We start from the raw sequence: 22,551 nt of genomic DNA on the forward strand, positions 1-22,551 counted from the left end.
CTACCACTTTAGCCACAGTGCCACTTCCAGTTTTCTAGTGGTTTATTGGAGCTAAGAGTTTCATGGACTTTCCTGCCTAGGCTGGTTTTGAACTGCGATCCTCAGATCTCAGCCTCCTAAGTAGCTAGGATGACAAGTGTGAGTCACCAATGCCCAGCTCAGTTTCTTTTTCAGACCAGTTTTCTTGTCTACCTTTGTTCACACCAATCCCAGACTGAGAGCCCCCTTCACCGCCCCTTTCTGGTTAGGTTTCAGCTCTTCAGGGTCTCCTCTTGATTCTATGTGTTGTGAGTTGCTAATCAGGCTGGAACTCAGGGCTTGGGTGCGGTTGCTGAGCTTTGTTGCTCAAGGCTGGTGCTCCACTTCTGGCATTTTGTTCATTAATTGGAGATGACAGTCTCACTGGCTTTCCTGCCTCTTGTTGGCTTCTAACCCTGATCCTCAGATCTTAGCCTCCTGAGTAGCTGGGGTTACAGGCGTGAGCTACTGGTGCCATAAGTTTTTGTTAACTTTTCAGGCATTGTCGTAAATATCTGCTGGGTACTGGGAGCTTCATGTTGTACTGCTCTGGCCTTGGCCCTGAAGAGAGGAGCTAAGGGGGTGAGAGGTCACCCTCTGTCTTTGCTGCCCAGGCAGCCTCAGCCACAGGGTGGATCTGGTTGTAGTCACCAACCTCCAAATTCCCAAGGGGGAAAAGCAACTGAATTGGCTAAGTGGGGAAGGGAAATCAAGGCCGCCTTGCTGGGCAGGACCCCAAGGGCAATCAGTACACAGCTGTCACGAGTCCTTGTCTCTAATGCTCCCACTGAAAGGACCCCGAAAATGTCAGGGACTGTCACGTGAGCCATGCTCTTCAGGAGTAGGAAAACGACAGAGGTCAGGGCACAGTACCACAGCGCCACCTTCTGGATGTGGCTGCCAAGCACACCCCCTAGAGATAGGGTGGTCCATAAAGGCTACTACCCCAGCTGTCCTCAAGGAAAGTAACTAGAGGGGGAAACTTGCTTCCTGGGGGCCCGCCATCTCCATTCCCCGGTAGGACCACTGGGTCTTGACCAGGAAGTCTGAGTGACTAAAGGATGATGTGTTCAGAACACAGCCATGGTCCTCACGTCACCTCCTGGTTCTGGGCCTCACTTTGTACCTAGCTAGCTTTGAACTCACCATCTTCCTGCCTCCCATCTCCTCAGTACTGGGATTACAGACCTGCGTTATCACACCCAGCTCTCTGATGTCAATTTTGAACCGAGTATCCCTTTGGAGGTGTCTTCCCCCCCCCACTAGGGGAGTCAATGCGAGTGACTTTGATGAACCTTAATGATGGGGTACGCTGGGCTACGGTGAAGGCAGCTGGCGGCCACTAGGGGGCAGCAGCCACCAGCGCCCATGGCCTGGCAGCAGCTGCTATTTAAAGCATTGAGACTTGACTTCTCCTCCTCCATTATGGCTGGGGCAGTTTCTTCAATCCTCAGCTCAGAGGGGCTATGAATCCTCCTTCATCTCGGGGTCTGACTGTTGGGTCGCTGCATGGGCCCGTCCCCAGGGGGCCTGTGGCTCTTTGTGAACTTGCATCAAAGCGGAGGGGGGGAGTTGCGCAGGCCTGATTTGAAAACTTGACATTCTGGGAAGCCAGGTGTCCCCACCCCCCTTCCACGGCACAGCCTGTGGTTTGCTCCTTTGCTCTGGTCCCCAGTAGGGGCTTCTGACTCGATTTAGTCAGAATGTTCTTGGACTCCTGTGGCCTGGATCAAGCATTAACACACTACAGCCTGTGGGATAAATCGAGCCAGTGACCTGTTTTTCTGTGGCCCAGGAACTAGGGAAGGTGTATATATACACACACACATATATATATTTATAGTTTATATATATAGCTTATATATATATATATATATATATAAAGATGAATATGTGATACAGCCCATATGTCCTGCAAACCTAAAATATTTATTCCCTGGGTGGGCCCATGTGGAAAAAGCTGGCAGGAACTGCCACGTGGCTTAACCCTATCAGCGTAAGCCAAGTTAAGTCTGACAAAACCAGAGTGACCGACTCTAGGTTCATCCACTGTGGGGTGTGGGTGGCTCTGGGGCTGGTTCATCACCACCCTGTAATTATTGGTAAGGGACATCAAACATGACCAAGAGAGGGCTGGGAAAGTGGCTCAGTGGTAGCGTACTTGCCTCCCACGCGTGAAGCCCTGGGTTCGATTCCTCAGTACCACATAAGCCGAAAAAGCCGGAAGGGGCACTGTGGCTCAAGTGATAAAATGCTAGCCTTGAGCTGAAGAGCTCAGAGACAGCGCCCAGGCCTAGAGCTCAAGACTCAGGACCGACCAAAAAAAAAAAAAGCCAAGAGATCAGTCTAAACTGATAACGTGTACATGCGTGTGTCTGTATGTGTGTGTGCATGTGTGCGCAGTATGTCAGTCCTGGGGCTTAAACTCAGGACCTAGATGCTGTTTCGGAGCTATTTTGTGTAAGCCTGGTGCTCTACCACTTGAGCCACAGCTCCGCTTGTCACTTTTTTTGCTTATTGGAGGTAAGAGTCTCATGGGCTTTCCTGCCCAGGCTGGCTTTGCACTACAATCCTCAGACCTCAGCCTCCTGAGTAGCTAAGATTACGAGCGTGAGTCAATGCTCAGCTTTGCTCTGCCATTTTTTTTTTTTTTTTTGGGTCCGGTCGTGGGGCCTAAACTCTGGGCCTGGGCGCTGTCCCTCAGCTCTTCAGCTCAAGGCTAGCGCTCTACCACTTGAGCCACAGCGCCACTTCCGGCTTTTTTCTTTTTGCGTATGTGGTGCTGAGGAATCGAACCCAGGGCCTCTGGCATGCAAGGCAAGTGCTCTTACCACTGAGCCACCTTCCCAGCCCCTTTGCTCTGCCATTTTAACTCCAATAAGCAGAACAAATTATGCTTCGCAGACAGGGCGATTTCCTGCATGTGTTGGGATGGTTTCTCAGGAGGTTGTGGATAGAACTGAGACCTCTCCTCTGAGGTAAAATGTGTGAAGGGCCGGGGTAGATTTGAGAAGCAGGGGCTAAAGCTGCTGATGGTAGGCGGAGAAGGGTCTTCATCCTGGGAATGGCTGAGGCAGCTTCTGGAATGTTCCTCCACACCCCTCCCCCAGCTGCCTTGCCCATCTAACATCCAGACACACAGAACCCTGCTCCCCACAGCCGACTGCAGTGCGTCCCAGGTTCTCAGAGGGGTCTCTTGGCCCTCAGACCATGGAAACCATGTGACTTCTGTCCCCGTACCTGAGGAGGGGAGGGGCACGGGGGCCAGGCATAGTGACCTATGCGTATGATCTCAGCTACTTGGCTAGTGGAGACTGGGGAAGCCTAATGAAAAGCCCACCCAGGTGAACAATGAGCCCCCATCTCAACCACTATGCTGGGAGTGGTGGCATGCACCTGTCATCTCAGCAACTTGGGAGGAGAGGGGTGAAGAAATGCAGGGTGAGAGGAGAGGGGAGGCTGGGTAGGATTGTGGTCAGGCAAACGCACGAGACCCTCCCTGAAAGCCAAGAAAGGCTGAAGCAGTGGGACACCTCCTGGGGTCCTCATTCCCACTAAAAAGAGAAAAAGATCGAGGCCCAGAGAAGATGGAGGAGCCTGCGCTGCTGTACGCGCCCTGCCCTCTCGTTGCGCAGTGACGTGATAGGCACGGGGCAGGTGCAGCCCTGGGGGGGCTAAGATGCACTGGACGCACTGGCTAGCTTGAGTCTTGATGGCTGGAATGAATCTCCCTACAGTGGTGAACTCCAGGACAGTGAAGGCTCTGGAAGACCTGCATCTGTGTGCCTCAGGCTGAGGGGATGGGCTGGCCAGGCCAGAACAGTCAATCTGGGTGGTGTGTGGAGGCCAGTTTGTGGAGGCCAGTGTATGGAGGCCAGTATGTGGGGACAGGAGGCTGACACGGGGGTGCGGGGGTAAACAATCCCATGGACGGGTTTATTGACCCTGCCCCATGCTGAGGGTACCCCTAAAAATACCCACCACCCTCTCTCCCTTGCAGGGCGAATTGGGGCATCCACCCCAACTCACAAGGAGAGAGTAAGGGGCGTGGCCCCTCCCTGGGCACAGTGGGGACCCCAGCTCCCCAGTGTGTGGTGGGGCTCTTGAAGCCCTTGATGGATGGGGGATCCCCTCTTCTTCCAAGACCGAGGATTGCGTCACCCCTGGCTCCCTCTTGGGCACCCGTGGGCTGCTGGCTGGCAGATCCGCCTTGGGGGGGGGAACCCTGCACGTAGGGTTACAGGGACGAATGCTTGCTCATCACTTGGCTGTCGTCCAGGGTCTCCGAGGTGGGGGTCATCTGCAGGGGGGTCACGATGCTGTCCTGGGAGGTCAGGGAGGGCATCAGGCATGTTTTGAACCAGGGCGAGCTCCTGCTCCTCAGGGGCAGGCTGAACTCCATGGACGACACGGTGCTGGGGTCCTGGAGTTGGCTGGTGGATTTCTTCATGGGGTGCTTGGGCCAGGGCAGGGGCTGGGGGAGCATGGTGGGGATCTTTTTGGCCGGCAGCCTCTGGAGGGTGTTGGAGCCGACCGGGTCCTGCCGGTACCACCAGTGGTACAGCAGGTAGCCGAGGATGACGAGGAGCGGGGAGAGGCTGAGGCTCGTGAAGCAGTGCAGCATGTGCTGCTGGTACGGCTGCCTTACCTCCTGGCTCTGTTGGGGGGAGAGGGTCCCCCGAGATGGGGGGTGTGAAGGGCATACGTCATGCGTGGGCTTCAGCCCCTGCACGGAAGTTCCCCAGGGTCAGGGCAGTGGACTCGAGGTCCCCATGGATGGAGTGTTGGGGGGGAGATGGGAGCCCAGACCCAGTGTCAGGCGGGTGGCAGATGTGATAGGGGTGGAAGGTGCAGGCTGGGGCGGTGTGGGCTCACCACACTGCTGTTCCAGGTGATGTAGGAGGGGCTGGGACTGTGGTAGTGGAGGGCGAGTGAGATGACGATCAGGGTCAGCAGCCAGAGTGGCATCACGTAGAGCCACAGCATGGTGAATGAGGGCCTGATCAGGTGGCCCAACTTTACCAGGATCGCCTGCCTGAACCTGGGGGAGGGGCATGCTACCTCTGTGACCCGACTCACACCCTGCTCCTAGCGGCAGCCCGCCCCTCACAGACACCCTCCCCCACACACCCCAAGTCCCTGCACAGGGAGCCCAGCAAACCCCTGAAGTCCTCACAGGCCTGGGGCTTGAAATCACCTCCTGGCACCATAGATCCAGGCCACAGCCACGTTCTGGAACAGCACCACGATGATGAGGACCAGCGGGACAATGTGGTCATCAAACAAGGCCACTATGTAGCTGCCAGAGCGGGTGGAGAAGATGAGGCTGCCCAGAAAACCTCCCAAGCAGATGACCACTGAAGCAGAGGGGCAGGGTTCACGGTGAGCTGGGCTTGGGGAGCTGGGGAGGGGGGGCAGGGTGTTTGCTGGGGTGTGGCTCCATGGTACCTGGAACCATCCTGGGTTGCCTTATGAAAATGAAGTTCTGGAGTGTTAGGATAATGCACTCCAAGATTCGTATCATGATGCACAGCTCCATGATGATCAGAGCCAGGAAGAAGATGATGGCCCAGAACGAGGCCCCGGGGAGCAACAAGACGGCTTGGGAGAAGGCTACGAAGGACAGGCCCAGGCCCTCCATGAACTGTGGGGGAGAAGAGCTCTGAGGCCTTGGGAATCCTGGAGGGGGTGGATCGTGCAGTAATCAATTAGCAATGTCTGTCATGGGCAGAGGCAGGAGGCATGGATGGAGGTTGGAGGACGAAATGTTGAACGTTTAACCCCTTTGGTTTGGTGAGGTGGGTAAGCTTCACACCCCCCAGGGCCTCAGCTTCTCCCTCTAACAAGTGGGGACCCAGCAAAGGCCTTGGTGTGTAGGAACGGTGTGACAGCCATGATTTGGACCATCCCCTGCCTCTGGGGAGGCCAAGGTGGTCTAAAAGGTGACCAGGAAATGCGTTTCCCAGAGCCCTTCCTCCCTGAGCCACACACCTGTTCCTCCTTCACCATGATGCTGCAGGATGGGGACAGCTGGATGACCTTGTGCTGGAGGTGCTTGGGGAGGCCAGTGATCCAGGCCAAGTAGTCCACGGGGGGTCGGTGCAGCATGTCATCCGGGGGCTTGGCCTTCTGAGGCAGAATGCCCTTGGCAATGAACTTCGTCAGACTTGAGACGCTCCTGCAGGGGAGGCCCAGGAGAAAGAAGAGTGGCCTCCTGGGGACCGTCCCTGTCCATCTGCAAAGAGCATGTGATGCTCCCCCAAAATGTACACTGCCACACCGTGAGCATGCCCCCTCCCCCGCCCCCCACGCCTGCCATCCTGTCCCCTGGGAGCATGACCTTATTTGGAAATTCAGTCCCTGCCCTGGGACAGCACCATGAGAGCCAGCAGGGGGAGATGGCTAGGGAAGTGGAAATGAGCCCCATGGAGTTGGTTTGTTGGGAGGGAGGGGTTCCTTACATCTCAACACAGGTGTGGCCGCTGGTGGTGGCCCAGAAGCCCAGCACCAGAAACACAATGGATGTGGTGAGCAGTGAGGTCACCAGGTTGACGAAAGCCACTGAGGAGGCCGTCTTGATGTAGTTGGCGTATCTGGCCTGGGATAAGGTCATGATGGTGCCGAGGCCCAGGCCCAGAGAGTAGAGCACGTGACTTCCCGCCTGGAACCACATGTCCACGGAGACCATGGTGTCAAGCTGTAGAAGGGGACAGGTGGGGGTGAGGGGGATGGGCAGAGGGCAGCAGGGAGTGGGGGGAAGGCCGCCTCACCTCTGTGGTCAGCATCCGCTTGAGGCTGGTGAACGCCCCTTCCAGGAAGACACTTCGGATGAGGAGGCAGAGGAGGAGAATGTAGGGGAGGAAGATGGAGGAGGTGAGGATCTGGCCAAGGAGGAGAATAGAAAGCAGGATCAGAAGAGGAGGGAAGGAGGCACTGTGGGCCCGTGGAGTGAAGGAGGCTGCAAGCTGTGGGGAGGTGGCCCGGTGGGCACAGGGGGTGCCAGGGGCACATGATTCCGGGGAGGGCAACCCCAGCAGTGAGCCGCCAGGGCCGAGGAGACTCGCGAGGAGCGAGGCTGTGCAATGGCCGGCCCGCTGGACGGAGGTTGGACCCTGAGTCTCCCAGGAGGTGAAGGCTGCGTGCTGACGTGGGTGCGGGGACGGAGGGCAAAGGCAGAAGTGCATAAGGACACTGTCACCAACCCAGGCCCTCTGGGGAGGGGAGTGTGCACTAATGGAACACACATAGGCAGAGCTGGGGGGGTTCTCCTGTGGCATAAGGCTTTTGGGTCTCCGTGGCTGTGAGTAGGGTGAGCCCGAGGGGTCCTCCCAACCCCGTGCCACTGATCGGGAGGACTGGGGGAGGGACAAGGCTTCCCTGGGGACAGTCAAGCCTGGTCCCAGGACTCTGGCATGTATTCTTGTCCGGTGGGCGGGTGGGTGACTTACAGACATTGAAATCTTGATCTCCGCAGTCATGATTAAGAAGAGGAAGAACCAGGTAGCCAAGAGGCCCAGGCTGAGGTGCAGCAGCAGCCTGTCCATCCCGTTCTCGATGCTGCCCGAGGCGTGCAGGGCCGTGTGATACCAGAAGTACTGCTGGGGCACCGTCCACAGGCAAGATAAGTCTAGGGAGTCAGGCGGATATGGTATTTGCAGTTCACTGGGCATGCCCCCCCACCCCAGTGTCTTGTCACCCCCCTCCCCCATCCTCACCAGTGACATTAATGTTCTTCTCCATCAGGCAGTGGTCCCAGGGCAGGGGGTAAACAAAAGACTGGCTCAGGTAGAAGAGGCACCAGGAGACGACGGCACTGTTATACAAGCTCACCATGATGCTCGCCTGAGGAGGAGGCGGCCACGGGCCTGATGGTGGGGTGGGCAGAGAGGGGGAGAAAAGGGAGGAGGAGGAGAAGACAAAGGAGAGAAAAAGAGGAGGAGGAGGAGGAAGAGAAGAAAACAATGAAGGAGAAAGAAGAAGAAAAGGAAGGAAGGAGCTGGCTGCTGGTGGCTCACGCCTGTCATCCTAGCTACTCGGGAGGCTGAGATCTGAGGATCAAGGTTCAAAGCCAGCCCAGGCAGGAAAGTCCATGAGACTATCTCCAATAAACCACCAGAAAAACCGGAAGCGGTGCTGTGGCTCAAATGGTAGAGTGCTCGCCTTGAGCTGAAGAGCTCAGAGACAGCACCCAGGCCCTGAGTTCAAGCCCTACTACTGACAAAAAAAAAAAAAAGGAAGAAGGAGAGGAGGAAGAATAGAAAAAGAAGAGATGATGGAAGGGGAGGAAGAGGAGAAGGAGGGAAAAGAGGAGGAGGTAGAAGGGAGAAGAAAGGAGGAACAGAAAAAAAGGAGGAGGAAGAAGGAAGGAGGAGGAGGAGGGGAGAAAGAGGAGGAGACCAAGAAGAAAGGAAGGAGGAGGAGATGGAATGGGGGGAGGAGGAGAAGTAAAAGAGGGAGGAGGAGGAGAAAAGGAAGAGAGGAGACAAGAAGAGGAAGGAGGGGGCGGGGCAGGGGTGGGGCTGTCACTCACCAGTATGTTGGAGTAGCCCACTCCCCCCAGCCAGGGAGCCAGCTGCTTCCAGATCTGGACGCTATCCTCCTGCAGCCAGGGTCCAATGAGCATCTCCAGGTAGAGGAGGGGCACCCCGAACAGGAAGAGCATGATGAGGTAAGTCAGGATGAAGCTGCCTGTGGGGTGGACGGAGGGAGGGCATGGGGCCTTGGCCGCCCCTCCTTCCCCCCCCAGCCCAGGCTCTGGGCGCTGAGTCTTCCTTCTCCTGGCCTCACCTCCTCCGTTGCGGTGACACAGGTAAGGGAAGCGCCACATGCTGCCCAGCCACATGGAGAAGGCCACCTGGACCAAGATGCCCTCCCTGTTCCGACTCCGGAGGAGGTAGTTTGGGCTCTTGTTGGCCCACACGTCCTTGGCTTTGAAGTTCCAAGAGAAGGAGTGGGTGTTGCCAAGTTTGTTGGACTCTTCCTCTGGGGTGTCAGAAAAGTCTTCAAGGGACCCCATGGTGTTCTGCTGCCAGGCCCAGGAGCACCTGATGAGGGGATCTTGGGGTCACCAAGAACAACAGACTTTAAGGGATATGCCTTTCAGCCACTAGCGTGGAAAGTTTTATTACAAGGGTTTTATTTCTATTTACTTTTGTCTGTTGTGGAGTTTGAACTCAAGGCCTGGGAGCTGTCCCTGAGCCTCTTTGTGCTCAAGGCAAGCGCTCTACCACTTGAGCCACAGCGCCACTTCTGGTTTTTGAGGGGTTAATTGGAGATAAGGGTCTCACAGAGACTTTTCTGCCCGGGCTGCCTTTGAACCGCCATCCTCAGATCTCAGCCTCCTGAGCAGCTAGGATGACAGGCGTGAGCCATGGGTGCCCAGCTAACAATCTCATCCCTTCTTCCTGAGTAGTGACATGTGTTGGGGATTGAGTCGGGGTCCCTGCCTGTTCTCCTATGGAACCACTCGACCCCAGCCCTCAGTGGGAATAGTTGACTCCGGTTAATAATCCCATCTTTCTGAGGCTCAGTTTTGTCTCTTACAAGCAGAGGTTAATTTTGGAATACTTAACAACAAATGGGCCAGGTACAGACCCTGGACGCTGGGGACATTGGAGATGTTCCTTTTTCCTTCTGGTCCACTTGGGGCCCAACTAATGCACAGACTTCCAATCCAGTGCCTCCTAAACCTAGCTGGCTCCCAAAACCTAGTCATTTGTGGGGCTCTAAGAATACAGCTTCCTGCCTTTTACTCTCCAACCTCACTTCCCGAGCCTCAAATGCCATAGATCTGAGGCGGAGGGTGGACCTGGTGGAATCATAGGCTATTATTAATAGTAACTATTGTTAATATGGCAATGCCTCCAAAACTCAATGGGATCCATAGCTGCCTCTTTGCAGAAAATGTTAATAATGAAATTCACAATAGCTGAAACAAGCTTGATCAAGAGCAGTGTTGGAGCCAGGTGCCAGTGGTTCACACCTGTCATCCTGTCTACTCAGGAGGCTGAGATCTGAGGATCAAAGTTCAAAGCCAGTCTCAGCAGGAAAGTCTGTGAGACTGTTTCCAATGAACCACTAGAAAACCAGAATTGACGCTGTGGCTCAAGTGGTAGAGAGCTAGCCTTGAGCTGAAGAGCTGAGGGACAGCACCCAGGCCCAGAGATCAAGCCTCCGATGCTGATGACTCAGACTTATAATCCTCCTGTTGGTTCTGTTGAAAAGGGCACAGTAGATCTTGTAAACTAGTTATTATATATATATATATATATATATATATATTATGTGTATTTCGTACAGATTTAGTGATCATAGAACATGTTGTATACTGCATATGAAATATCCACATTGGTTGTGAAGCTATACTTGGATACTCTACAAACATGATTTTTATAAGTAGCTACGTTAACTATACATTTATCTTCTATAGTATCATGAATATTTTCCTATGTCAGAAAGTATTCTTTTAAAATACAATGTTTTCGTTTTTCTGATGTTTTAGTTTCTTTTTCTGGCGATTGAGCCTAGGGACTCAAGCATGCTACACCAGTGCTCTATCCCTCCAGCTGGGGCCCTCAGCATGGCTACTGGCAGTAGTTTTTCTTTGGAGACAAGGCCTCTCTGTGGGATTACAGGCATCCGTGTAAAACATGATTTTTTTACATTGCAGTTTGCAGTAGCCTAGAGTCCTTGCTTTAACCTGACCAAATGTACCAGTGGCTCAGATCTCAGGCGCCTCCAGGCACTGCTAAGTGGGGCCTTGGTGTTTGGGCCCCTTACACATGTGCACACGTGAACATGCGTAGTACCTGCCGTTCAGCAGACTGCTGCCGAAGTGTCGGCCTCTCTGGAGGGAGGTGTCAGTCCGAGGGACCCGGGTGGTGTCTGCGGAAGTGGGGACCCCTGACAAGGGTCCTCTGAGGCCGGGTGCAGGGGGGGCGGGGAGAGTCAAGGAGCCACAGCCTGTTTGAAGACTAGCTGAGAAGCAGATGGACAATGGCCCCCAGAGTGAATCCTGGAGGACCCCAACCCCACCCCTGACCCTGCTCCCCACCCTGACCCTGCCCAACCCCATACCCAGCTCGGCCCAGCCCCACCCCTGCCCTCCCTGCTCTCCCTCAGTACCCTGCCAGGCCCACCCATCGCTGGCCCCGCCCAGGCCCCCGACCCCCAGCCCCCCCACCAGCAAGGATCGTCCTCTTCTGGGTTGTGTGGGGGGAGACAGCGCGGCTCAGGGCTGCGCCCTTCCGCCCCACGCCTGCCCTGACCTTCCCAGACTCATGACGGGGGTGGGGGCTCCCCAGTTCCTGCAAACTGGCTCAGCTCTACCCGCCCGGCGCGCGGCCCAGGCGGGTGGTGTCCGGTGGTGTCCGTGGCTGCGCGCGCACGCACGCACTGAACTGGGGTTCTTGGACCTCCCCCCACCCCCGCCCCGGACCAGGAGCGATTTTAACCATTTGCTGCAACAGGGAAGGAAACTGAGGCAATCGGCCTTAGAGAGACTCACTTCCGGGCTGCCATCTCGGAGTTGGTGCATGGCCTGTAATCCCAACTATTCAATAGGCTGAGATATGAGGATCAGGGTTCCAAGCTAGGCCGGGGCAGGAAAGTCCCGGAGATGCTTATCTCTACTTACGCACCAAAAAACTGGAAATGGTACTGTGGCTCAAGTGGTAGAACACCAGCCTGGAGCACAGAAGCTCAGGGACGGAGCCCTGGCCCTGAGTTTAAGCCCCAGGATCAGCACCAAAAACACAAAGTTTCACTCTAAGAGACAAGTGACATTATGCCAAATGAAGCTCCTCTTTATTTCCAAAAGGATTCACACAGGCCATGTTTACATCTTACTGGTTTCTGGCGAGGTTTCCCTTCTGGAAGCCATGGACAAAGCTTCTGGGATTTCTCCTGAGCTTGGTGGAGACTGAGTTTTAGATGCAAGACAAGCAGACAGGCCTGGCCTTCTGGACAAGGATGTACATGGAGTAGGCAGGGATGGGCAGGATGGTCACAGTGATGAGGACCACCAGCAAGACATTGGCCCACGAGGGGTAAGACAGCGAGATCTCTTTTGACTGTGGAGAAAGAGGAGGAAGGTTTTAGGGTGCCAAGCTTCTATGAAGAGGGGCGCTGTGGAGAAGGAGGGGTAGGAGCTGAGCTAGGGCTAGGGGCAGGAGGTCAAGGATTGGCATGACTGGATCCTAGGGGCATGCGCAGGCTAGGAGGCCTGGCTCCCAACTCCCTCCTTCGAGGGCTTACAGTGCTGGAGTTCCAGGCCAGGTAGGTGGGAGACTTCACCAAGAGATGAATCAGGGTGGTCACAAACAGGACGATCAGCACAAAGGGCGACACACAGCTCCACAGCCAACGATAAATAGGCCGGATGGAATAGCCTAACATGACAGTTAGGTCTGCCAGAAACCTACAAGGAAGGAAACTTTTGGGAGGCCCAAGCTGGCCCTGGCCTAGCTTTGGCAGGGAGGGGAGACATGGAGGGAAGGGGAGCTCCAATCTAGCCTAGGACAGGGCCCTTAATTCCTAGACCGTTCTGTTTAGCACCACAAGCCAGTCATCTCATTTCAAATCTTTTTCTTTCCATCTAATCTCTGCCCAACCCCCAGGATTTTTGTGGGTTTTTTTTATTGTTGTTTTTAACGATCTTGACTTAGATGAGCATGGTAACACACACATATAATCCCAGTCATCGGGATAAGGCAAGTGTGCAAATTGTAGGCCAGGTATTCCAGATGCTTTCTTTTTCTTTTTCTTTCTTTTTTTTTTGGGGGGGGGTCCAGTTGTGGGACCTGAACTCTGTGCTGGGCGCTGTCCCTCAGCTCTTCAGCTCAAGGCTAGTGCTCTACCACTTGCACCACAGCGCCACTTCCAGCTTTTTTCTTTTTGCTTATGTGGTGCTGAGGAATCGAACCCAGGGCCTCAGGCATGCAAGGCAAGCGCTCTACCGCTGAGCCACCTTCCCAGCCCCTCCAGATGTTTTCTCAAATGCTAGTACATAAAAATTACCTGAGGAACTGGTTAAAATGCAGATACATTGGAGGCCTAGGGTGGAGTTTGCATGTTTACTATGTTTCCCCCTCTTTTCTTATCTTGCTTTCCTTCCTTCCAGGCAGAGTCTCATTATGGTTTATGATTCTCCTGCCTCAGTTTCTGATTTCCAGGATTACAGGTATGCACTACCACATCAGGCTAGAGATTCTGATTTTCAAGTACATTTCCAAATAGTGCATTTTGGGGGTAAGTAAAGGATCCTGTGCTTCAGATGTTCTCACTACCCTGGTTCAAAGCAGAGCTCAAGAGCCTACTGGGCTAGCTAGGGGCCCTCACCTTTCTACTTCACAAGCATTTTCTCTGAAATCAATCCATGCCTCTCTCATTCCCTCCCTTCCTGGGATCTCCCTAAGCCTTGAGCTCTGAGATCTTGGGAACCAAGAATGAAGAAGATGAGGAAAGCCACTCCAAGGGTGGCTGCAGGAGACCCCTGGGCATGGGGCATTACCTCCTGGCCCCATAGATCCAGGCTGTGGCCACATTCTCCAAAATGACAATGAAGAAGAGGGCCAGAGCTATCCAATAATCATCCAGCAGATTCAAGTAGTAGCTGCTGGAGGGCCATGTGAACATGAGGCTGCTCAGGAACATGGCCATACACACGCCCACTGCAGGAAAACGTCAAGGTTGGTTCGTGGTCAGAATTCAGGTTGGGCTGTAGGAAAATCCTGGGTGGGTTAAACTCAGTAAGTGTCATAGACTGGGGGTGGTATGTGTGTGGAGGGTGGTCATTGGGGAGAATACCTGTGAGCATATTTGTGTGTTTCCTCAGGGAGGAGAAGGTATCTTGGAGAGGCGTAATGATGCCCTGCATGAGACCTAGAATGGTGCTCAGCCCTACCGTGATCAGCAACAGGAACACAATAATGGCCCAGAAGTTGGAGCCAGCAAACACAGAGATGAGGTCCGTAAACGTCACGAAGGCCACGCCCGGCCCCTCCATAACCTGTGAGTGAGGGCAGGCATGGCAAGGACCCTGAGCTCAGAATGAAGCCTAGCTCAATTTCTGCTCCCCTCTCCTAAGAAACAGTCTATAGCATCATCCTTCCTGGACAGTGCCATCTTCCTCTGGCATTGAAGCAGGGGAACACGTGGGCTGGGGTGAGTAGGTTCACATGCAGAGCTACGTTTGGTGCTAAAGAGGCTGCAGTGACCTTATTTCAAATGGGGACCATCAACTGGGTATGGAGTTGCTACAATCCCAGCTACTCAAGACGCTGAGATGTGAGGATCATGGTTTGAAGCCAGCCTGGGCAGGAAAGCCCATGAGACTGTTACCTCCAATGAACCACCCCTAAAGGTAGAAATGGAGCTGTGGCTCAAATGGTAGAGCATCGGCCTTGAGCACAAAGCTTAAGGGACAGTGCTAAGGCCCTGAGTTCAAGACCCAGTGCCAGCAAAAAGAAAAAAGAAAAGACTACATAGCCCTTGGTCTCTACCAGGATTCTACCAAGTATTGCCTTCCAAATTCTACAGATATAATAAAGAGATGAAGTTGTTTTTTTTTTTTTTGCTGGTTGTGGGGCTGAACTCTGGGCCTGGGTGCTGTCCCTCAGCTCTTCAGTTCAAGGCTAGCACTCTACCACTTGAGCCAAAGCTCCATTTGCGGCTTTTTCTGCATATGTGGTGCTGAGGAATCGAACCCAGGGCCTCATGCATGCAAGGCAAGCACTCTACCACTGAGCCACCTTCCCAGCCCAAGAGATGAAATTTTTGACAGATTGGGGGCTTTGGGAAATTTGAGTCCCCTTCTGCCAACTCTTACCTACCCTTTTCAATTCTGTCGTTCTGTTGCAAATAAACAAATACTGTAGGACCTCGTGTTTCACCTTTCTGGGCAAGCTGTTGATCCACTTTATATAGATGACATTTGGATCTTGGTAGAGACCCCCTGGGGGTTTGGCCTCATTGGGTAGTAAGCCATCAGCTACCATTCTCGTCACCTCATCAGCATTCCTGGGAACCAGAGTGGAATCATGTAAAACAGTTTGGCCCTTTAACATCATCTCTCTTCCTTTTTCTTCCTGGCTAGCCTCTAGTAATCTGGTTGATGGAGGCAGTGCTGACCCCCCCCCCCCAGGTCTCCAAGGTCCTAGTGTACTCAGCTGGCTGCCTTCCTTCCTAGCTGCAAAGGAAATTATGGGAAACTGGACAGTTTCTACAGGGACACTGATGGCTTTATGACTCTTCTCTCCTGCTAGAACATCTCAGGCTAACACAAGAACCTGCCAGCTCCTTAGGCCTGCTGGCCTCGGAGAAGATCTGTCCATACCCGGCTCTTCAGACAGCTTCTGCGATTAAGGTTCTTCCTCACTGGACATGCCTCTCCCATCTCAGCATCGTTGGTGTGTGCTGTTCTCTTGGCTTAGCATTTTCCACCCATCCTCCACATGGCTAATTCTTAAAAGTCCTAATAGGAACTCAACTAGTTATTGCTATGGAAAGCTGCTGCAAAACAGACCTGTGATACTATCCAGTTTTTTGTTTCCAGTCTTGAGCTTGAACTCAGGGCCTGGACACTGTCTCTGAGCCTCTCTGTGCTCAAGGCTCTACCACTTGAGCTACAGCACTACCTCTGGCTTTTTCTGAGTAGTTTATTGGAGATAAAAGTCTCACAGACTTTCCTTCCTGGGCTGGCTTTGAACCTCCTCCTGAGTAACTAGGATGATAGGCATGAGCCATCAATGCCCAGCAATTATACAATTGTGTGTGTGTGTGAGTGTGTGTGTACAGATATGTATCTGTGGGTATATATATATATATATATATACCCACACATACATATATGCATATGTGTGTATGTATGTTTATTATAATTTATATATATATGTATATATATAAATATATAAATACTTGAGGTACCTTTTCTATTTAGTGGAAGGTATTCTCTAATTTTTCCATGCAGAACTCAGATAAGAACAGAAATCACACCTTTGAAAACCTCTGGATCTGAGGCTGTCCTACATGACAAAGCGAATCCTGAAAGAGGGCTAGACAGACTCAGCTGTTCCTCAGCTCTAAGATGCTCCACTCTGCAGACCTTTCTGACTCGGCCAGCATCCCTGCTGAATGGGGGTCTAATTCTGTGGGCTATCTCTCCAACTTCCTTTATGATGGTCTCTAGGTGAAAGATTGGGCTCACCTTATGTAGCAGTTTTTGGTTTTCACTGTGGCCAAGTAGCCCATCATGGAAAACACAATGAGTGTGTCAAGCATTGAGGCGGCCAAGTTGAGAAAAGCCACAATGAACGCATCAGTGATACAGTCGTTGGACCGAGGGATGTACGAGCTGATTGCGGTGAAGCTGCCAAAGCCAGGACTCAGGGAAAACAAGATCTGGTTCCCAACCCAGCGCCACATGTCGATTGAGTACAGGTATGTTACCTGTTGGGGGGTGGGGGTGAAGAAGTACCATGTAAATGAAGATGAAAAGGAAGCAGAGATGAAGACAAGGAGCCTGATGACCACATGGTCTCTGATGCCTCCATTTTGATTTAGAAATCAGAGGATGAAGGACGCCTCACCTTGAAGGCCAACAAAGTCTGGAGGCCAAAAAATGCACCTTCCAGCAGTAGAGCCCGGATGAGGAGACAGAAAAGGATGAGGTAGGGAAAAAGTACTGAGACGTACAGCATCTGTTCACCAAAGGCAGAAGAAATTGGGGAGAATCAAAACAAAAGTTACTGGGAATCAACAGGTGCAACTGATACATGATATTGGAGACCTATAGGCATCAAAGTTAGGAGACTATTAAGGTTCTTAGAAGCCAGGCACCTGTGCCGCACACCTTTAACCTCAGCTACTTGGGAGGCTGAGATCTGAGGATCACAGTTCTAAGTCAGCTTGGGCCTCAAAGTCCTTGAGACTGTCCAGAACTGGAGCACTAACCTGGAGCAGAAAAATCAAGCCCCAAGACTGGCCCAAAAACGAATCCCTAACTAACTAAAGGCTCTTAGCTGGAAGCTAGTTTATCGGGTGAGTAAAAGAGAGGGCAGCTCACCTTCCCAGTAGATCTGAGCCCTTTGATCATGGAGATACAAATCAATAACCAGGTGAAAAAGAGGCACCCACAGAGATGTAAAATTGGCCGTCCATTATTGAAGTAGATTTGATCGGTGGCTTTCAGCATTTTCCGGTACCAGAAGTATATGGTGGGTGACGTCCTCTCACATTCAGGATCTGGGGTGAACTGGCCATGGAGAAACTGTACCACCAGGGGCCTTCCCCTCCTCTTCTCCACACAGCCCTTTCCTTCTCATCTCCCTGCCTAGCCCTCCCTCCCCTCAGTGATCCCTTCCTCCCTCCCCACCCCATTTAAGTACCTCCTACTTGCCCTTTTGTTTTTGTTTTGTTTTGGGTTGGTCATGGGGCTTGAACTCAGAGCCTGGGCACTGTCCCTGAGCTTCTTTTGCTCAAGGCTAGTGCTCTACCACTTGAGCCACAGCACCACTTCTGGATTTTTCTCTGTCTGTGGTAGTGAGGAATCCAACCCAGGGCTTCATGCATGCTAGGCAAGCACTCTACCACTAAGCCACATTCCCAGCCCCTGTTTGCCCCTTTGTTCCCTTCTCTTCTCACCAACATTTCTGGAGTTGTTCAGAAAGGGACATTCTGTCCACGGAAGCGGGTTCTGGAAAGACTGAACCAAATAGAAAAAACTCCAGGCCAAGATCATGCTGTAGTATGTTGCCACGATGATGCATACCTAAGGACCATGTGGAATTCTGGAGGCAAGGGGAGACAGGTGGGCAAGCAGAAGGGACAGAATTGGATACCAAAGATGGGGAAATGAAGGGACACACATGGGAAGCATTGTCCTGTTTGAGGGACCTACCCTGGGACAAAGGTAGAGATGGGAGGAGGGGGTGAAGAGAAGGCTTGGGCGTAGACTAGGACTACTCACGATGAAGCTGGCATACCCCACACCACCGAACCAGGGGCTGATGGCTTTCCAGACACCAATGCTGCCCAGGCGCAGTCTCTGGCCAGCGGCCATCTCCAGGATGAGGAGCGGGATCCCGACCAGCAGCATCATGGCGATGTAGGTAAGGATGAAGCTGCCTGCAAAAGAGGATTGAGGAGGGGCTCGGAGAACTTCTTCAAAGGAAAACATGCTCACTAGGACCCCCAGTACTGGAACTTGCACACACCAACTCCCCAGTCCCTGATCTGTGGAAGACCTACCCACCTAGTTTGTACCCCGACATACCTAGTTTGTGCCCCAGCCCCTGACTAAGCCTCTAGACTCTTCATCCTTGTGGATGTAAGAATTCCAACTATCCACCTTCCTCTCAGATCCTGGGTGTCCAGCTACCTGATTCCTGACCCAGATAGGTTCCCGAATCTTCTGTCCCTACAAATTCCAGAGTATCTATGATAGGCCTCCGGTTCCTCATTCCCTTCCACCACCATGAGCCACAAATCCTGGTAGAAGGCTTACCCCCTCCGTTGTGAAAACACAGGTAAGGAAAGCGCCAGATGGTGCACAGCCCCACAGAGAAGCCCACCTGGGCCAGGAGGTACTCAGTTTTATTGGCCCAGGATGGTCGTTCAGTGACTTCTTCCTGCCGCTCATGGCTGGACGGGACTTTCATTATATCTTCATAGTCATCATCATCCCATATGTATGAAGGCAGCATGTCTTCAGAGTACTCCTCCCTGTTGGACTCACCGGGAGGCAGCACAGGGACAAGGGCTTTGGGGGCCTCAAGAGCTTCAGGGGCTTCAAGGGCTTCAGGGGCCTCAAGGGTTTCGGGGGCCTCAAGGGTTTTGGGGGCCTTAAGGGCTTCGGGGACCACTAATAAGGGCTCGGACTGTGAAGAGACGGGGATTTCTGGCCTCACATCCTGGGACTTCATAGTTTCCCCAGCCCGCTCAGCCTCTGGAACAGGCTCCAGCTCGTAATCCAGCAGAGACAAGGAGTCATTCTGGGCTGACCTTTAAGGACATCAAGGTGTATGAGATGAAGAAAGACATGGCTAATCATACAGCACCCATGTCCTCCCCCACCCAGGGGTGCACAGCTAAGATCACACGATCCACACTATAGGAAAAAAAAAAAAGCCAGGTGCCAGTGTCTCACATCTGTAATCCTAGCTACTCAGGAGACTGAGATCTGAGTATTGCAGTACAAAGCCATCCCAGGCAGGGAGACTCATGTACAATGAACCACCAGAACACCAGAAGTGGCTCTGTGGCTCAAGTGGTAGAGCGCTAGCCTTGAGCTGAAGAGCTCAGGGACAGTGTCCAAGCCCAGAGTTCAAGCCCCACGACCAACAACAACAACAACAAAGTTCAGGAACAGCACTCAGGCCCTGAGTTCAAGCTCCATGGTCAACAAAATAAAATAGCATTAAAAAACTAAAAACAAAAACAAAAAAAAAAACTAAGTGCCAGCTGGGCACCGGTAGCTCATGCCTATAATCCTAGTTACTCAGGAGGCTCAGATTTGAGAATCATGGTTCAAAGCTAGCCACAGCAGGAAAATCTCCAATTAATTACCAGAAAACCAGAAGTGGTACTGTTGCTCAAGTGGCAGAGTGTTTGCCTTGAACTGAAGAGGTGAGGGACATGGCCCAGGCCCTGAGTTCAAGCCCCACATATGGAAAAAAAGAAAAAAGAACAACAACTAAGTTCCAGCTGGGACTGTGGCTTAGTGGTAGAGTGCTTGCCTAGCATGCATGAAGCTCTGGGTTCCATTCTTCAGTACCACATAAACAGAAAAAGCCGGAAGTGGTGCTGTGGCTCAGGTAGTAGAGTGCTAGTCTTGAGCAAAAGAAGCTCCAAGACAGTGCCCAGGCCCTGAGTTCAAGCCTCAGGACTAGCAAAAACAAAAACACTAGCCACCTGCTAGGTGCTCAGTAGCACCTGGCTGCCATATTGGAAGAGCAGCTATAGATCATCTCCACATGGAGTTCTATTGAAGATGTGTGGGACAGTTCAGAAACATACTCACATATTTGGATAACTGCTTTACAACACAGACGGCACTGTGGAGCTGTGGAGAAAGGACACTCTTGTCCATAAATGACTATTTACTGCAGACATTTGAAAATCTACATAGAAATGAATGAACCTGACCTCCCCCAAATTCACATTTTAAAAAATCGACTCTGTTGATTGTAGTTCAGGGGAAAGGTAAAACAATAAAATATTTTCACACTTATTTTAACATGAATTATGCATATTAATGGAGTTTCATGTGTCATTTTCATACATGCACAGAGCACATACCTCTTTCCATTATCCCCCCCCACAATCAAAATTATTTATTTATTTATTTATTGTTGGTCTTGAACTCTGGGTCTGGGTGCTGTACCTCAGCTCTTCAGCTCAAAGCAAGCAAGCACTCTATCACTGAGCCACCTTCCCAGCCCCTATTTTTTAAATTTTTATTTATTTTATTTTACTTTATTTTTTTGCCAGTCCTGGGGCTTAAACTCTGGGCCTGGGCGTTGTCCCTTAGCTTTTCAGCTCAGGGCTAGTACTCTATCACTTGAGCAATAGCGCCACTTCTGTTTTTGTTTTTCTGCTTATGTGTTGCTGAGGAATCAAAACTAGGGCCTTATATGTGCAAGGCAAGCACTCCACCACTGAGCCACCTTCCCAGCCCCACAATCAAAATTAAAATCCTGGGATTTGAACTCAGGGCCATGGCTGCTGTCCCTGAGTTTTTTCTGGTCGTGGGGCCTGAACTCTGGGCCTGGGTGCTGTCTCTCAGCTCTTCAGCTCAAGGCTAGTGCTGTACCACTTGAGCCACAGCACCACTTCCGGTTTTTTTCTTTTTGCTTATATGGTGCTGAGGAATTGAACCCAGGGCCTCATGCATGCAAGGCAAGCGCTCTACTACTGAACCAACTTCCCAGCCCCTGTCCCTGAGTTTTTGTGCTCAAGACTAAAGCTCTACCACTTGAGCCACAGCTCCATTTCCACTTTTTTGGTGGTTAACTGTAGATAAGAGTCTCATAGACTTTCCTGCACAGGCTGGCTTCAAACCCAGATCCTTAGATCTCAGCCTTCTGAGTAACTAGGATTACAAAGCATGAGCTACCAGAGCTAGGTTCAAAATTTTTATATGAATAACCTCAAAGAATGTATAACTTGGAGGTAGTCAGAAATTTTTTAAAAAGCATACAAAAGTCACTGATTATAAAAAGTGTAATATATTGGCCTAAATGAAAAATAGAAATCACTGCCAATCAAAAGTTATCATTAGGGCTGGGAAGGTGGCTCAGTGGTAGAGCACTTGCCTTGCATGCATGAGGCCCTGTGTTTGATTCCTCAGCACCACATAAGCAGAAAAAGCCAGAAGTGGCGCTGTGGCTCAAGTGGTAGAGTGCTAGCCTTGAGCTGAAGAGCTGAGGGACAGCATCCAGGTCCAGAGCTTAGGTCCCATGACTGGCAAAAAAAAAAAAAAAAGTTATCATTAGCCATTATCATTAATGCTGATGGCTAGATCTCACGCCATTGTGAGAAATGAAAGGCATGTGAAAAGATGCCTTACCAAGAGACTTATTTAACAAAGAAGTTTCCAAAAGAATAGGATGTTAGGAAATCCACTTGAAGGATCCCCAAGGCCATGCAAATGCACCTGATAGAAATCGGGCTCCTTCAGCAATCTGGGACTTTCCCAGATAACTTTGCACTTAGGTGCCAAAGGATGAAAATTGGCTTCGAGGTGAGAAAAATGAAAAATAGTGGGAGCAAAAGGCATTAATAAGATCTACATCCGGCCCTCAGCAGTTTATCCTGTATGCCCCCTCTTTTCAATCCTGTTTCCCAAGTTCCATCCCCAAAGCTGGACCTGGGATTGCCGGGAGAATGATGAACACCTGAGTTTCCAACAGAAGAGAAGCTGAATCCCGAGCTGTTTGAACGCGAGCAGGCCTCGGCCTTGTCTCTCCCATCCCCTTCTTACTGGACTCCAGAGCACGTCTTCAAGCAGACAGGTTAGTCGTTGGACTCGAGGGGGCGGGAACGAGGGAGAGGGCGGGGCTCAAGCGCACAGGAGCCAATGGGAGATGACACGGAAGTTCACACCTCCTCCAGCCCTCCTATCATCAGCTTCAGGAGCGGAGACCTCTGCGCACTCTCCAGGCCCACATTTGGGCCCCCCCAGCTTCAGTGATTTTTTTTTTTCTTTCAGAAACTTTCTGTGGGCCCTAAGCAGTCAGGAAGGTCTTAGAGCCTTTGAGTATTTGAGAGAAAGCTGTTCTCGGGGCCTCTGGCAAGTCCAGTCACCTCTCACGACAGTGCCCATGCCGGCTCTGACCGCCGGGTCTCTATCTGGGCAGTGCGGCAGCTCTGCACAGAGCCGCTCCCAGATTCATGGACCGCCTCCTGGGCTGAAACCGGGCACCCAGGCATCGATGCCGCCCAGCTGTGCACGGCTGTACACATTCACCTTTGACTCACTGGGGCAAACTTATTTTTAGGCCCATGATAAGACTGCCATTCTCAGTAACAAAGCTC

At 52.1% G+C, this 22,551-nt stretch overlaps 1 protein-coding gene across 1 annotated transcript; it reads right to left on the minus strand.

The window, feature by feature from the left end:
- Positions 1 to 4,255: 4,255 nt before the first annotated feature.
- Positions 4,256 to 22,446, minus strand: LOC105994148. The gene is made up of 22 exons (XM_013027578.1): positions 22,352 to 22,446; positions 18,521 to 19,017; positions 17,984 to 18,141; positions 16,605 to 16,715; positions 16,223 to 16,464; positions 14,850 to 15,036; positions 13,825 to 14,026; positions 13,529 to 13,688; positions 12,274 to 12,436; positions 11,971 to 12,089; positions 10,798 to 10,934; positions 8,806 to 9,075; positions 8,549 to 8,706; positions 7,734 to 7,860; positions 7,467 to 7,645; positions 6,789 to 6,899; positions 6,480 to 6,715; positions 6,010 to 6,196; positions 5,467 to 5,662; positions 5,216 to 5,375; positions 4,894 to 5,059; positions 4,256 to 4,675 (listed from the first exon to the last, which is right to left on the minus strand). Exons 1-22 carry the CDS (start codon positions 22,444 to 22,446, stop codon positions 4,256 to 4,258), a joined length of 4,281 nt encoding a protein of 1,426 aa, XP_012883032.1.
- Positions 22,447 to 22,551: the final 105 nt, after the last annotated feature.

This window comes from Dipodomys ordii, unplaced genomic scaffold (genome assembly GCF_000151885.1).
Source record: "Dipodomys ordii isolate 6190 unplaced genomic scaffold, Dord_2.0 Scaffold105, whole genome shotgun sequence".
In the NCBI taxonomy this organism is placed as follows: domain Eukaryota; kingdom Metazoa; phylum Chordata; class Mammalia; order Rodentia; family Heteromyidae; genus Dipodomys; species Dipodomys ordii.

Excerpts from the sequence above, each read along its gene's own strand:
- LOC105994148 (XM_013027578.1), bottom strand. The coding sequence starts at position 22,446 with ATGCCTGGGTGCCCGGTTTCAGCCCAGGAGGCGGTCCATGAATCTGGG. Across the intron at positions 12,437-13,528 it reads TGGATCTATGGGGCCAGGAG|GTTTCTGGCAGACCTAACTG; the intron begins GTAATGCCCCAT and ends CCTTCCTTGTAG. Across the intron at positions 12,090-12,273 it reads TGGCCTGGAACTCCAGCACT|TCAAAAGAGATCTCGCTGTC; the intron begins GTAAGCCCTCGA and ends CTTTCTCCACAG.